The sequence below is a fragment of the Meleagris gallopavo genome, chromosome 2 (genome assembly GCF_000146605.3).
Source record: "Meleagris gallopavo isolate NT-WF06-2002-E0010 breed Aviagen turkey brand Nicholas breeding stock chromosome 2, Turkey_5.1, whole genome shotgun sequence".
NCBI classification, from domain to species: domain Eukaryota; kingdom Metazoa; phylum Chordata; class Aves; order Galliformes; family Phasianidae; genus Meleagris; species Meleagris gallopavo.
In genome coordinates, this window is record NC_015012.2 from 56,708,739 (window position 1) to 56,724,054 (window position 15,316).

A 15,316-nucleotide genomic window follows, 5' to 3' on the forward strand; every position below is an offset into this window, starting at 1 on the left:
GATCAGAGCAAGTCCAAGACTGAATGCGTACAAGTCTTTGGGGCCAGATGACGTGCATCCCAGGGTCCTAAAGGAGCTGGCTGATGTGGTTGCTGAGCCGCACTCCATCATATTTGAAAAGTCTTGGCTGTCAGGCGAAGTCCCCAGGGACTGGAAAAAGGAAACCCATTTACAAGAAAGGGAGGAAGGATGATCCATGGATCTATAGGCTGGTGAGCCTCACTCTGTGCCTGAGAGGATGATGGAACTGATGCTCCTGGAAGACGTGTTAAGGCGCTTGAGAGATGAGCAGGTGATCCAAGACAAACAGCATGGCTTTACCAAGGGAATATCGTGTCTGACCAAACTGATGGCCTTTGATAATGGAGTGGCAATATTGGTGGACAAAGGTAAGGAGACTGATCTCATCTGCCTGGATTTGTGCAAGGCCTTTAGTGTGGTCCCCCACCACATCCTTTTCTCTAAATTGGAGGGGTGGACTATTCAGTGGATAAGGAACTGATTGGAATACCATAGACAGAGTTGTAGTGAATGGATCTGTGTCCAGGTGAGGCTGGTGACAAGTGGTGTCCCACAGAGGTCTGTCTTGGGACCAATGCTCTTCAACATCTTTATCAGTTATATCAATAATGGGCTCTAGTGCACCTTCAGCAAGTTTGCCAATGACACCAAGCTGAGTGGTGCAGTTGACACGTTAGAAGGAAAGGATGCTATCTAGAGGGGCCTCAACAATCTGTAAAGATGGCCCTATGTGAGAATAATGAGATTCAACATAGCAAAGTGCAAGATTTTGCACCTGGGTCAGAGTAACCCCAGATACATACAGACTGGGAGAAGAACTCCTGGAGAGTAGCCCTGTGGAGAAGGACCTGGGGGTCCTGGTAAATGAAAAATTGAACATAAGCCAGAAATGTGCTCTTGCAGCTCAGAAGGCCGATGATATCCTGGACTCCATCAGAAGAGGGGTGGCCAGCAAGGACAGGGAGGTGATTGTCACTCTCTACTTTGCTCTTGTGAGGTCCCATCTGGAGTACTGTGTCCAGGTTGGGGCTCCCCAGTACAGGAAAGATGTGGAGCAGTTCGAGAGGGTCCAGAGGAGGGACATGATGGTGGTCAGAGATCTAGAGCACCTTCCTTACGAAGACAGGCTGAGGGAGCTGGGCTTGTTCAGCCTGGAGAAGAGAAGGCTGCAAGGAGATTGCAGCCTTCCAGTATTTAAAAAGGGATTATAAAAAGAAGGGGAATCAACTTTTTACAGGGGTTGACAGTGATAGGACAATGGAGATTGGTTTTAAGCTCAAGGAAGGAAGGTTTAGATCGGATGTGAGGGGGAAATTCTTTACCAAGAAAACGGTGAGATACTGGAACAGGCTGCCCATAGAGTATGTGGATGCTCCGTCCCTGGAGGTGTTCAAGATGAGGTTGGATGGGGCCCTGGGCAGCCTGGTCTAGTACCAGATCTGGAGGTTGGTGGCCCTGCCTGTGGCAGTAGGTTGGAACTTGATGATTCTTAGTGTCCCTTCCAACCCAAGCCATTCTGTGATTCTATGATTTTTTTAACTTGGTTAAACATCCTTGAAAACTTACCTCTATTTTGGATTAAGGCAGATGAAATATGAATCTATGCTCTCATGTTTGTGTTGAGGCTTTTTCACTGTGTCTTCCAAAAGGACTGTGTTCTTTGTGAACATATTTTGTTATTATTAGTGTTTCATTTAATAGCATATATTTCAACTTTTTTGTTGGGAGTTATGTATTAAACAGAAACATTCTGTTTCCATTGACAAACGGCATTGCTCTTCTTTACTGTGTCTGTGTTCTCTGCACACTGTGTCAAATATCCTCTTCTGTAAGCAAAATTTCTTTTAACAGCATGCTGCTATAGAAATTAATATTCTAACTTAATTTTCAAATTAAAAAGCAAATTAAAAAGCATTGGAAGCAAAAGAGAATATATGCTCCTGTATCTGAATTATTCAGTCTGTTTCTGGAGATATGTTTGAATTTGAGGCTGAACACTTGGGACTATTTCAGCTCACTATCTAGCTGTATATTTCTCTCTTGGACCTGGACATTTCACTAGGATCAGAGTGTAAGATTGTTGGAGAGTTACTCCCTTCTGTTTTTTGTTTGTTTGTTTGTTTTTGTCTTGTTTTGTTTTGTTTTAACTAAAGAGTAAAGGGAGAAAAATGCCAATACATTATCCTTACAGAGTAAGCATAGTTATTGCAGTTGTTGAATATGTTGAACAGGAATTTGCAAACAATAACCAACTGTTCTTTTTATGCTCTGAGGACTTTATTTCTTTTTAATGTCTGTCTTTTATTCCACATACCTAGTTTCTCCTGTTTTTACCAATGTGATTATTAGTAAATTCCCATGGGTGGTATTTTAAAAAGATGCTGTCTTAGGGATATTCTAAGTTTTTCAAGACAAAAAGGAATGATTATTGATTTCCAGTCACCATAAAGTACACACACATCACAATAAAGGTTAAGTGCCTAAGAGAATGCAAAAGAGCAGAGTATTTAAGTTTAAGTAAAAAATATCCAGATTAAAAAGAAATCAGACTGAAGTAAATACAGTGATCTATTTTCCAATGAGTAGGTCTGGAACAGTTACTTGATTTCATGACTGCCAATGCGATGCTTATTTTGTTTCTTAATGCAAACATGGCATGTCAATGTTCATCTTGACCACAAGTAGTACTGACTTTAAGCCCAACTATATTTCAGACTTTATATGTTTTTATCACGATTATACAAATTTATAAATCCTTAAAGCCCTTAATGCCGCCCATATGTTGTGCTGAAACAACAATCAAGAAGATAGTTATGGGCTCTGAAAGCTGAAAACAAACCTAAGCCAGTCTAACAGCTAAAGATTTGTCAACTGGACCCTAATACTCCTAAACCTTTGGCATAACAAATGTTGCCTTTGAGAACTTAGCCCATTCTGTCTGGGCATCTTAAATCATTCTAAAGAAATATTATAAAATAAATGAAATTTTCTACTTCTAAATAGAAGGCATGATCCTGGCATCTGTGCTTCTCCCCCAAGTGCTATCCTTCTGTGCCACAATCAGCATGAGCTTTTCTTAGATTCATGCTTGTGGGCATATGGACAAATGGAAGTCACTTGGAGATGCCAGTTGTCCTCTTTTTTTTCTTTTTTTTTTTCATATGTCCTTATCAACTGCCAGTTGCTAAGGATGGTACTAGTTTTACTGCTAAGCAGTATGTAGTCAGATTGCGTATGCACGTTGTAGAACTGCAGAAGCAGAAGGCAAGAGAAGCCCCTGCAAGGATTAGGATGTGTGCATACTCAGGTATTTTCCCTCAACGGAAGTTGTTCCTATCTGATTCCTCAGTCTGTTCTAATGCTTTGTCTCAGATTTGTATATATGCTTGCCAAGTACCTGGAAAAGACTAGTCAATTGGAAGAAATCTGATGCTCCTATCTTTCTGTGCCCATTTGAAACCCAAGGCCTTTATAAGATACAGGTCATTACTAGTTTGGAGGCTACTGTGCCAGTGGGACTAAGAATTTCTGCTAGTGGTTCTGTCTTTTGTTGCTAGTCTTTTGTTAGGCAACAATAGCTTTCTTCCTTTCACACCAACTATTCATATTGCTGGGTTTTATTTTCTCATCCAGTCAGAGTAAACTGATGCACAAGCTCAGCATTATAATGAATTTCTATTTGGTTAGGCAGAAGTTGGATTGTCGTGAGTAATCGAATTACTCCTCTGGAGACAGGTTTTCTAAGTAAAGTGATGAGGTGAAGCGATTACAACTGTAACCCTTACAAGCATAAAAAGATGTGTTATGCTAATCCTTTGTGAATGGATTGAATTGAAAGCAAAGGGAATAAAAAAGCATGCTCTTGGAAAAAGAAGGGGGTATGAAAAGGACTACTGTGTCATTTATTCCCTTTTCATTCATCCTCTGTTGCTCTAGAAAAAAAAAGTAGTGGCACACTGGAGTGCTTTACCTTTCAAATCTGTCATTCAAGTCATTTAATCTTAAGCTGATTGAAATACTGCATTAAAAAAAAAAGGGGGAGGGAGAAAAGGAGGTGGAAGATTGGGTGTAGCAAAAAGAAAAGGGTGAAGAACTGCCAATAAATCTAGGTTGCTTTTTTTAGGTTGGTAGCCTGGTATGAACTTACATTACCTTGGTGTAAAAGTGGCAGAGTATGTATGTGTTGGTCTAGAGGGGAAACAGTAGGCATATTGGAAAAATGTAGGTTAAACTAAACGCTACCTTTATTTGCTAATATTTTTAGCCCAAGAGTGAGAACCTTGTTACCTCAGGCTTGTTTATTTCTGTTCCAGTTTTTTCAGCTGTTAAATAGGAGTGCTCTGTCTCAATTTAATACCTGAAAAGTTGTCTAAAGATTCAGCAAGAAGCTGGCATATGAACTATAGTGTAGTAACTGACTGAATAGAGCAGTATAAGTAGCTTTTTGTTAATTAGAGAGGAGATAACTTTTCTAAATTTTTAGATGACCAACCTGAGTATGAATGGCTAGTGGCATAAGTTGTATTTCTTTGATGCTTTTCAAAAATTTGAAACTATTTTCATAGTTGCTCATTTCTTTCATCTATCTGCTTTTCTGTGGTGAGTTGACCCTAGCCAGCAACAGAGTTGCTCGCTCATTCCCCTGCCAGCAGAATTGAGGTAGATAATCACATGAGCAAAAGCAGGAAAACTTTTGAACTGGTACAGAACAATTTAGTAAGTGAAGGAAAACATTAAAAACAAAAAAGTGATGCAGAGACAGTCAATCCCCACCTCCCAAAGGCAGCCTGATGCCCAGCCAGTCTCTAAGCTACGGTTACTTGAGGAAAATGAAACTCCTAGGTTTTGTTGCCAGGCTCTGGCATTCATATAATATGTAATATCCCTTTGGTCAGTTTAGGTCAGCTCCTCCCCACCTCTGACCCATTCCCAGTGTTCTTGCTGGGAGCAGGCTTGATCCTGTGCAAGCACTGCTCAGCCATGACTAAAACATCGGTGTGCTATCAACATTGCTTTAGTCACACATCCAAAACATAGCATCTTACAGTGCTTGTTTTAATCTTGGCAGTGATTTCAAAACCACCTCTATGCATTTCATCTTGGCTGGAATGACCCCTTGTGTACAAGGAGCCCTGTCTGCAAAGGAGGGGGTAGCCTTTTCTGAACCTAATTCACTCCCAGCTCATCTGGAATTTTCTTTCACCTAATCTTTTTACGATTGCAGTGAAATTCAAGCTGCGTTCTGTTTCATTTATAGAGCATTTGATGGGTCAAACACAAGGAGATATCTGTGCCTGGCACTGAGCATGAGCCTCGGGTCAGTTGGTGGTGGCATTACTTGGGGAGAAGGACATTTGCTTTTAACGATGTAGTATCAAGTACAAGTGTATCATAGGATTACAGTGGATAGCAGCTTTTTCAGGGTAGTACTTACAGGGAAAGCTGCTCAGCCCTAGGGCAGCTTATGAAGACCTGCATTGCTCCTGGCAGGCCTCCTCTCACATCTCACATGCAGAGACTTGGAAAAACACATAAAACTGTTTTAGTCATTCTTACACCAGTGTTGACTTCCAATGGAAATTTTCTGAGGATACACGCCTCTATTAAAACAACAACAACAGCACAAAAACCTAGGAAAATTCGGCTCCCGAAAAATAGTTTGTATTTGGCTGTTGCTGTCACTAAATTTTCAGTCAGCGATTGTAATTAAAGTTTCTTAAAAATCACTGGTGCTTTTAACTTTGCCAAAATTTAAGACTGGAATAAGACAGTTCAGTGGAATGAATCCTATTTTGAACTCAGGTTCCCTAAGTAAATGTTAAGTCATTGAGCTGAGTAAGAGTGAAATTTAGTTAGCATGTTGCAATGCAGTAAAACACTTCATGTATTTTACTTTCTTGGAAGAGGTTTTACAAGCTCTCAGTTAACAGGTAGAAAATTGAAACATAAAAATCTTCTGGTGATCAAACAGATTTAATAATTACTTGCAATGTCTGTGAAATTTTAATACAGTATTTTTTATTACTATAAGTACATTCTGCTGTAAATAAATGAAAATAAGATTTTTTTTTGCATGATTCTGCCAAGAGCATATAGCCAATATATCTAACAAATTATCAAGCAGTTTTGCAGTAGGCATTGCTTTTATGTGAACTGAAAGTGTTTAAGCTGGCATCTTTATTTACTACATGTGATGAAGCAGAGTACAGAGATATGAGGTATTCCTTTTAGTAGTTTGGTTTCTTTTAAGAGTGCTTGAACCACTCTTTTTTTCCATACGGGCATAGCCTCACAGATTTCACTTGAAGGATGGCTCTTAGTATGTAATATGTATGTGTAATTGTTTGATTTCCCAGATCTCAAAAGAGTAGACAAATGCAGAAGATAACTAAGGCAAATTTGAACACTTTGAATTTAAAAAACTGTTTATACTTACAGCAAATGAACAAACTTTTCTGTGCTTAGAATGCATGCAACAAAAAAAAAATTAAAAAGTAGACTATTCAGACAGTTTGATTTGGTCAGTGATTAATATTTTGAGAAATAATTTCTTTATGCTTAGGAAAAGAGAAAGTAACACAGGTTTAAAAAGCACTAAGGGTAAAAGCAGTTTTGTTTTGAACTGCTAAGAAAGAGAAAGGAGCATATTTCAAAAAAACTGAAGTTGAAGAATTAGTAGCTGTGACCACAGGTAATAAATACCAGACAGAGGTTGGTCTGTAAATCACTACACACGGATCTTACAGTACATTTCAACCATGATTTGAAATGCTATTTATGTTCTTGTTCTGCCTATCTCAAAAAAAAATACAGTTTATGTGGAGTTATGTGGTAACTTTGTGTTGTGGAAGCATGTATGGTAGCATCTTGAGTTCTCATTTCTAACCAGCACAGAGAATAACTGTTTTGGAGTCCACAAATTTAGCATTTTTAACAGTCTGAGATTGTACCTTTTGACAGCAGGAAAGAAAGAAGTCTGTTCTTTTCCTCACTGAGATCTCACAATTAGTTTTGCTTCTGTTTTCATTGGCATCTCCACTGTACTACTTTCTCTCAGATTCATGTAGTAACAGAATACAAATCAAGTAGAATTTAAATTGACACACACAATTAAAAATCATTAATTAAATCAAAAAACAGTTATTTTTATCACTCCAAAGAATTTGTTACATTTTCTGTCTTAATTGATACTCTTTTTGCTTTTACGTATCAGCATGCTTTATTTTGATGTTTTCCTTTTTGCAGCTGGATTTATTGTATTTTTTTGTGTGTTTTTCTTATAGACTAATTCCTTTGCTCATCTTCTTTTCCTCATTCCACATATTTGTTTTCCAGACATTTTTTCTTTTTGTTTTTTATTTCCTTTGCCATTAAATGTATCATGTCTCTGCGATTTAACTCTCTTGTCAGACCTAGGGCAGCTCCTTTAACCACAAGCTGCCTTTCTGCTGTTAAACCCTGAATCACCACTCTTTTATCTCCCCACTCTTTCTTAAGGCAGGGTTTTTCCATCCCTGGGAAGCCCCTAAGGAGAGGTCCACAAGGAAATGAGGACAGCATTCCAGGGAGGAAAGTAATCAAGTGCTGCAGGCAGTAAATTTTTTTGGTTGATATGTGGCCGTATTATCAGCAGCCTAAAAGGATGCTTTTTATCCTGTTCTCCAGTTAATGAAAGCTCAGCTGATCAAGGTGTTCTGGAAAGCAAAAACTAATTCAGCCATTTTCTCTTCTCCATTGCCTTTCTGCACTTCTTTGAATGTAGAGCTAGGACATGAGAGAGCAGTATTCATCCCTGTAGGCCATCATTGACCACTGAGAATCTTTTACAAAGCCCGAACATGAGTGTTTTGTTGAGTACTTGGGGCCAGATGCTTAAAGCTACAGTCGACTTTAAGAAGTGCGTGCTCTCATTGGACCTTAGATGACTGCTTTTTAAATTGTGAGAGCATTGAAAAGCCTCAAATGTGAATCTAAGTGAAATAATGAAACTGGGAGAAATACAAAAATAAAACTGCATTTCAGGGAAATACTGCTTTGCATATTTATTTATGAAAACAAAGTAATAATGACTACTTAGACAATAAGAAAAACAAAGTCTCAGATTGTGTATTCATGTATAAGTTAGGAATCTTGAAATAAATCAGGGTGGATGTCTTCCAATCCAATCTCTGCTGAAAGCAGATTCAGCTTGTGAATCCAACTTTTAAGTTATCAATCCAACTTTTAAGTTTCATCAAGTTGCTTGGGGCCTTGTCAATTCGAGCTTTGAATGTCTACTAAGAACATGGATTCCACAACCCCTTTCGCTGTGTTTGACCATACTCACTGTGTCATGTTCGGGTTTTTTTATGCTGTCTGCTTGGGATTTTTCCTTGTTAAGTCTGTTGCCTCTAATTCTTTTGCAGTGCATCTATCAAAGCACCTGCAAGTCTCTCATTGTTAGGTCCATGTTCATCCTCTTATGAGGCAGCTGAAGATGTACAACAGGATCCATTCCCTCCTTTCTCCACGCCTCCCTCAAAGCAGTTTTTGCCCAAGTCTTTGTAGGTGAAAGAGGTTAGAATTAATTTCTCCTAGAAGGTCACTTGTAGCTAAGTGCAAATATACCTGTTCTGGTACAAGTCTGGGAGCACTGAATGCCACATTTATCTTTATCAGATACACTGAGTAAAATTTTTACCTGAATCTACAGAAATGAAAGATTAGTATTTCTTTTCTCGGCACTGTAATGGTAAATGTATTTACTTCTAAATTAGTCAACTTTGCTTAAATACTATAGATTTTCTACTATTTGAACTTTTTTTGCAGCAAAAACAGTGTAGCATTATATATTAATTTAGATCAAAACTTACATTTTCATTTCTTCCTTTTTCTTCTCATTTTGTCGTGTTGAAAATAACTGTTCTTTAAACACTTCTGAAGTGCTTTAGTGATCAAAAACTGATTTTGTATTTTTCTTGTTAGGAAATTTGATGTAGTCCCACCAAGTTGTTTAATGTTGAATTCTTAAACATTTTATTACTTCTTATTTCTTGAATTCTTGAGGTACGCAAACTTTGTTATTTTTACTTTTCAGATATTTCGTAAACAGAGACATAATCATAGAGAATAGCACTGTATTTTAATGTAATACTTATTAGTCGAGTTATTACAACATAAACAAGAAGTGTTGTTTGTAGATAGTATCATTGCATCGTTTATTGGCTAATGTTTCCCCAGGTGCATGTTTCTCTGTTACTTTTCAAATGTGGGTATTTAGAACATGACTATAGAGTAAATTCTTTAGACTTTCTCAAGCTGTATAAAAATCGTCTGTTGTGTTGGTGCTGTCTGAGTGTGGCAAGGTGACTTCCTCTATACAAACTTGAAAATTTTGGCCGGTTGTCTCTAAGAAAACTGATAGATAACACTGCTTAGTATTTAGGGAAAAACTGCTGTAGTGAGTCATTCATTATAGTCATATCAAGTCAGTCACTGAATAAAGCCATTTTTCACTTCTTTTAAGAAAAGGAAGCTGTATCTACCATGGATGATCAGGAATTCCTGCTTATAAATAGGAGCTCACACTGGAGTGGGCTGTGTGTTTTGAATTGCAAGTCACATTATGCCTAAGGGACAATTTAAATGAGCTATGTATAGGTGTGTCTTAGCTTCTGTCTCTGAATACTAGAGCACATTGTTTTCATGCCAATCCTAGTTTAATTCAATTTCAACATTTATTTTAAAATACAAATTTGTTTTTGCTCATTTTTCGCAAAATTCAGTGCCTCAATGTAGATATTTTTTGCCACCTCATCTGCGAGAGTTCTTGGCACTCCTTTAGTTTAAGGTGATTTTCTCCTCCAAATCAGTCACATTTTAATCAGATCACAACTGTCTGAAAACCCCTAAAACCAGATTTAAAGCATAAATACTAGTAATCTTCTTTGCCGGCAACCCATTACATAAATCATAATACAATATTTGTGTGTTATAGTTGGCTTCATTTATTTTGACTTCCTTGTGGATTTGAAGCTTTTGCGAGATATATTCTTTTTTCTTTGTTACGGTTGTATTCTCCCAGAGAAGCTAGCTGGGAAAGCAAAGCCCAAGGCATATCCAATACAGAGCAGCTAATTTCATCCTCTGGATAAAAACAACTAAATGCTCCACTACACACCAAACACGCAGCCAAGGGGACCACAAATCCACTTTCAAACTGATATCTTTTAGTTCTGCATACTGCACAATATAGTACGATTTTTCATACAGCCTGACTGCCTTCTGCCAGAGTAAGCTTTGTGCAATTAAAAACTGACTCTTTACTTTTTATGAGGCAGTGTAGCACCAGATATGAAAAATTTGTCTGACTTCAATCATCAAGGCTTTTTATTACATCTGGTTCTCCCATCTTAGTGTTGTGTATTTTCTTGAATAATGGAAATGACAAAATGTCTCATTTCTTTCAGAAAAGAGAAATTGATTGGAGTTTAAGGTTTGAAGGCAACAAGACTTATGTGAAAAAATAAAGCCAGAGATTCAGAAAATGGCAACACATATGAACAATCTGTGTTCTTTCAAGAGCACGCGATCTGCCTTCTAGTCTGTCCAACTGCCACCTCTTTTTCTGGCTTGAAAGTTTCTTTGAAATGTTAGTAATATAGGGAGATGCAACTGTGAAAAGAGAGGCAATGGCACAGTACAAAATGCTTTTAATGTCATTACAGGCCCTGATCTGAACTCGCTACTCAATGGCAATCAACCTAGAGCTAGCAACACCAATGTTTTTTCATAGTCATCATTGCATTAGCTGAATGCTTTCACTGTGCTTATGGCTCCATTTCTAGATGTCAAATGCAGTAAACAAGCCTATAAACAGGCTTGTGACTTCTTACACAGGGTTTAAAGGCTTGGGTTCATGTTTGTTTTGCAAATCGTTGATATAGCTGAAAAAGTCAAAGCTTTCAATCTGCTAAATGCTGTTGCCCCCACGTCAGAGATGGTAGACAAGCATGTATAAGCACTGCCTCTTGAATATTTTGATGCAAAATCAGGTGGCTCAGCTTGAACTGTTGGCAAAAGGGCTTTCAGATGCATTTGGATAAGTAGATTTGGGGACAACAGCATAATTAGAGTAATGATTGAGACAGTACTTGCATCCCACTGCACCATGATGTTCAACAGCGTAACATCCTGTTAGTTTGAAAAAGGATATTTGCCTTTCCCTTGCATTTGTAGGCCTCCAGTTGTTTTAACACCTATTAGTGATAAGAAGTTCAGAAGAACCTCTCTGGAGTTTAGCAGTATGACTTTCTGGGAGTGAGTGCTCTTCAAATGGGAAGATTTTAAAGAGAAGTCAGTTCTCTGACATGGGCATTGCATTCCATCACATCCTGTGATGATCCTAGTTATCCTAGTGGACTCCTATGGACATGGAGTCATGTCAGAAAAGTGTTGTATGACTAAAAAAGCTGCAAAGAAATCTTCTAGGTGGAAGAATAGAATGAATGTGAAAGAAAATGTCTTTATTATTATTATTTCAGGGTGCTTATAATTACCTTTAATGTTCTTTGGAAAGTGTACCACATTTTACAGAAAAAAAAATCCTGAAGGCTGGCAGTTGTGACAATAAAAATCTGGAATATTATTAAAGGATAGTTACTATTAAATAGTAATTTAGCATTGTATCAACTTTAATCTATATTGTTTTGGAAAAAAAGTGGGACACACCCACAAAGGAAAAATTTAAAATTTGTTTTCTTGGAGAGGATTTTTTTTCTCTCCTGGCACCATTTATGTTGGTCAGGAGTCAGATGCTTTTTTTTTGAGATGAAGGAACCATCCTAATTCTGTTTCTCCTTATTAGCTGTCACAGTTAGGCTTGGTTTCCATGACGAGAGGGTGAAAGGACCTATGGATACATGCCCCAGGAAGGGTGGGGGGAAGGGAAAAGGTAGGAAGATGAACCTAGACAAGGAAAACAGCAGCAACAAGCTACTGGAAAAAACTTTACTGAGTATAATAGTGCAATGTGAGATAATACAATATAATATGATTGAAATTGAAGCTATTAAATAAAATGCAAAAGAGTTTCTGAAACTGAAGTCCTTACTATTGCTGTAGGAGAAGTGGCCAGGGAGCAAAAAGAGAAGTCTCGTGACTCCCAGTCTGTTTTATCTTTCCCTCCAAACGGAAAACGGAAATGGAAAAATGAAGTCTTCTGGGAGTTGTAGTTCATTCTTCTCTTCTGAGACCAAGAGACTAGAACTTATGAAGTATATAGACATCCACAGTCCTGCAGCATTAGCTCTTTAACTTCCAGTGCACGATGTTATGATTTGGAATGCTGATGAAAAGCCATGAAACCTGACATTGCCTTAATTTTTCACAGGAAGTAATCGCAGCGACCTGAAGTAATGATAGCAGTCCATCTAACAAGTGATTATTAAGTGGATCAGTATCAGGGGACCTTCTTTATCAATATCCTTTCCCAGACAATCTGGGGAAAATGCCATTTTAGACTCCATTGTGTCATTTTGATACTTTACAGCATTCGTGTGAGTCTTTAGTTCTCTTCAGTATTGTCTACTGAAAGAATTACATCAACTGGCGCAAGGAAGTCTTGTTCTAAAAACTGATTTTTTTTTTCCAAGACAGAAAATTAACCTGAATTTGATATAAGAGAAGTAACTAATACATTTTTCTTCGAATTTCTCCAGCATTTCAAACATACATCTGTTATGGAATGAGACCTGCTGCTTTGAAGCAAGCATTTTCTATTCCCAAGGAAACCCTATGGCTGCATTCTGGCACAAATTAATATTTTTTGCTGTTGGTTGTAATTTTGAATTTAAAATCAGAGTGGACTCCAAAGACTGAAAAAATAATACCAGAGTCTCAAAATATGTTCTGGTTCTTATTGATCTTCTGATTTCTCCTGAAGATTTATTCTCATTTGTTTTGAAGGTAAGGTAGGATAGAATAGGAGGGAAGGGGTGAAAATTGTCTATCTCATGGATTTTAAGATGTCAGATAGATTAATAAATAGACTCTAATTCCTTCACAGAAGAATCAGATTTCCACTGCAGAGACCCAACTGCAGTTTAGTATTACTTGTGTACGTTTTGGAAATGATGCTTCCAAACAAAAGTGCATCTCTGCCAGGACTTAGTGGTGTGCCACAATCAGGAGTCTCCTGTCTCTTTGGTAGTGCTGCTACGACACACCAAGGAGTTATGCTCATCTGTCCTGTTCCAGCATGCTTTTGAAAGGGGGCATTTCAGAAGCCTTAGCTGACTTTTTTTTGCCTGATGTCTTCTCCTGGTTAAAACAACAAAGTATAATTCTACTTTATACCCCTGTGTAAAATACATTGTCATGGTTGACATTTGCTTTCACCCAGAGGTTTTTGTGTCCTGAAAATATTGCTGCATTTCTTAACCAGCTCATTTAAAGCTAGCTTAGTTGTATCTACATAAACTGCCGCCTCTTGCATTAGAGTAACAGCTTACAAACCAAAAACTGTACAACCTGTAAATTTCAAGATGCACCACACATCTTCATCTGATGTACCTAAATCCTGTCTTTGTGATATTATGAAAGATAATGAAGTGTCTACAAAGCACATGCATGAGTAGGATGCCTTAGTGGCAGATGTAGCGGAAATATATTGAAGGCACGAATCTGTTCTTTAATGTGACCTGTGAACAGCAGGGCACAGAGTGTGTTGCTGGAACATTGTCTTCTCAGCATTGTTCCTACTTAGGCTCTATTCATCTGCAGGTGTCCAGGGTTTCACAGTTAGCTTGGCAAACAGATTCAGCACTTTTTCACTTGATCCTTCTGAATCTTTTAAGGTCAACTCTTTCATGATTGGTTATAAATTCATAGACATTGCTGTTTTCAAAGTAGTCATTGTAAACTTTAAGTCCTCAATCTCTTTGGGTCCCTTCTGACCCCTGCAATTCCATGATTCTGTGATTAATTTTAGTATCAGTCCCTAGTAGCAGAGAAAACAATTCATCGAACATTGTTTTCCTTGTAGATTCTAACAAAGTACTAGTTATCAGTGGACTGATTTGGAAGTCCTGGAGAGTGGAGAAGGAAAGATTGTTGGTTGGTTTTGTGTTTTTTTTTTTCAATATGTGTGACTCATCAAAATAATGTATGTCTTTTATATATAACCCTTTATTATATATTGGAATTTCCAGCTAGCATTCTCACTATTATATGGCAAGATATGATGTGCTGGTTTGCTTAATTTATTAAAAATACAAATGAGTATTTATGAGTTGCATAATTTAAAGAACATTTAGTAACATGAGTTCAAACTATTTTTCTGCATTATCTGGAAGCAGACTGTGTAAGCAGATGTTCACCTGTTTACACGATACTGCATTTACATGCAGAGGCCACCTGTGACAATTTTTGTGCTTAACTTCTATGACATTTTACACCATTCCAGATCTGACTAGAGGCTAGCTTGAAGCTTTATTTCCTTCCATCTTTTAAGAGGGATCACAAAGCTCTTTCAGTATAGGTCGATGAAATTTCTGCAGCAATGACTTTTACATGGAGAATGGTGGCATTGAATTTTTTTTGTCCATTCAAGGGCTAAAATTATAATATCATAAAGCTTTAAGGTCTGGAAGCCCCCTCTGCTAGACCCAACTTGTAGCTTCTGTTACGCTGTAGCAGGGGATGCATACAAGGGCAAGAACAGGTGCTGGGTTTGTAGAACAAAGTGAGGTGGTGGCAGCAGATTTCATCTCAGTATCAGCTTATTCCCATTCTCCTTGAGGATGAGCGTGATCCAGGAGGCTGGTGGTGCAGGCCATCTCTCTTTCCACAAGCAGAGCTTGTTAAACTCTTCTCCTTGGGATAAATGCAGCCCCTTGTTACCTTGGTGATGCCTGACACTTCACAGCATAACTGAGGGAATCATATTTCCAGTCCTTTATCAAATACACTTTTTCTTTTTAGTAGCTTTACTCTAAAAAGCTGTAATTTAGAGTTCTGAAAACAGCAGCTTAGATGTATTCAAACTCTGGTGAATTCTTGGCATGACTTTATCTCCTAGAAGTAAGACTCTGAAAAATAAACTCTTTGGAAGAAGCAGAGAAGGGAGAATTGTAGGGGTTTGCTTCCATACAGTATCTTCAATTTATGACCTGGTGAAAAACCTTTCCCAAAAGATGCCAGCAGTATGCCAAACTGTGTGTGATGTTTGCTGGAATAAGGTGTATAGCTCATCTCCCTGATCCCTACAAAAGCATGTTCTAAGGTTTTCAACACATAAAATCAGCTGAGACTTTTT

At 37.9% G+C, this 15,316-nt stretch overlaps 1 protein-coding gene across 1 annotated transcript in view; it reads left to right on the top strand.

Moving 5' to 3' along the window:
• The first annotated feature begins 238 nt into the window (after nucleotides 1-238).
• Nucleotides 239-15,316, top strand: part of LOC104909792 (receptor-type tyrosine-protein phosphatase kappa-like) — a 129,649-nt gene continuing 114,571 nt past the window's right edge. Inside the window, exon 1 of the mRNA XM_010707399.3 lies at nucleotides 239-389. Coding sequence (XP_010705701.2) covers nucleotides 239-389 — 151 coding nt within the window. The remainder of the gene's footprint in view (nucleotides 390-15,316) is intronic.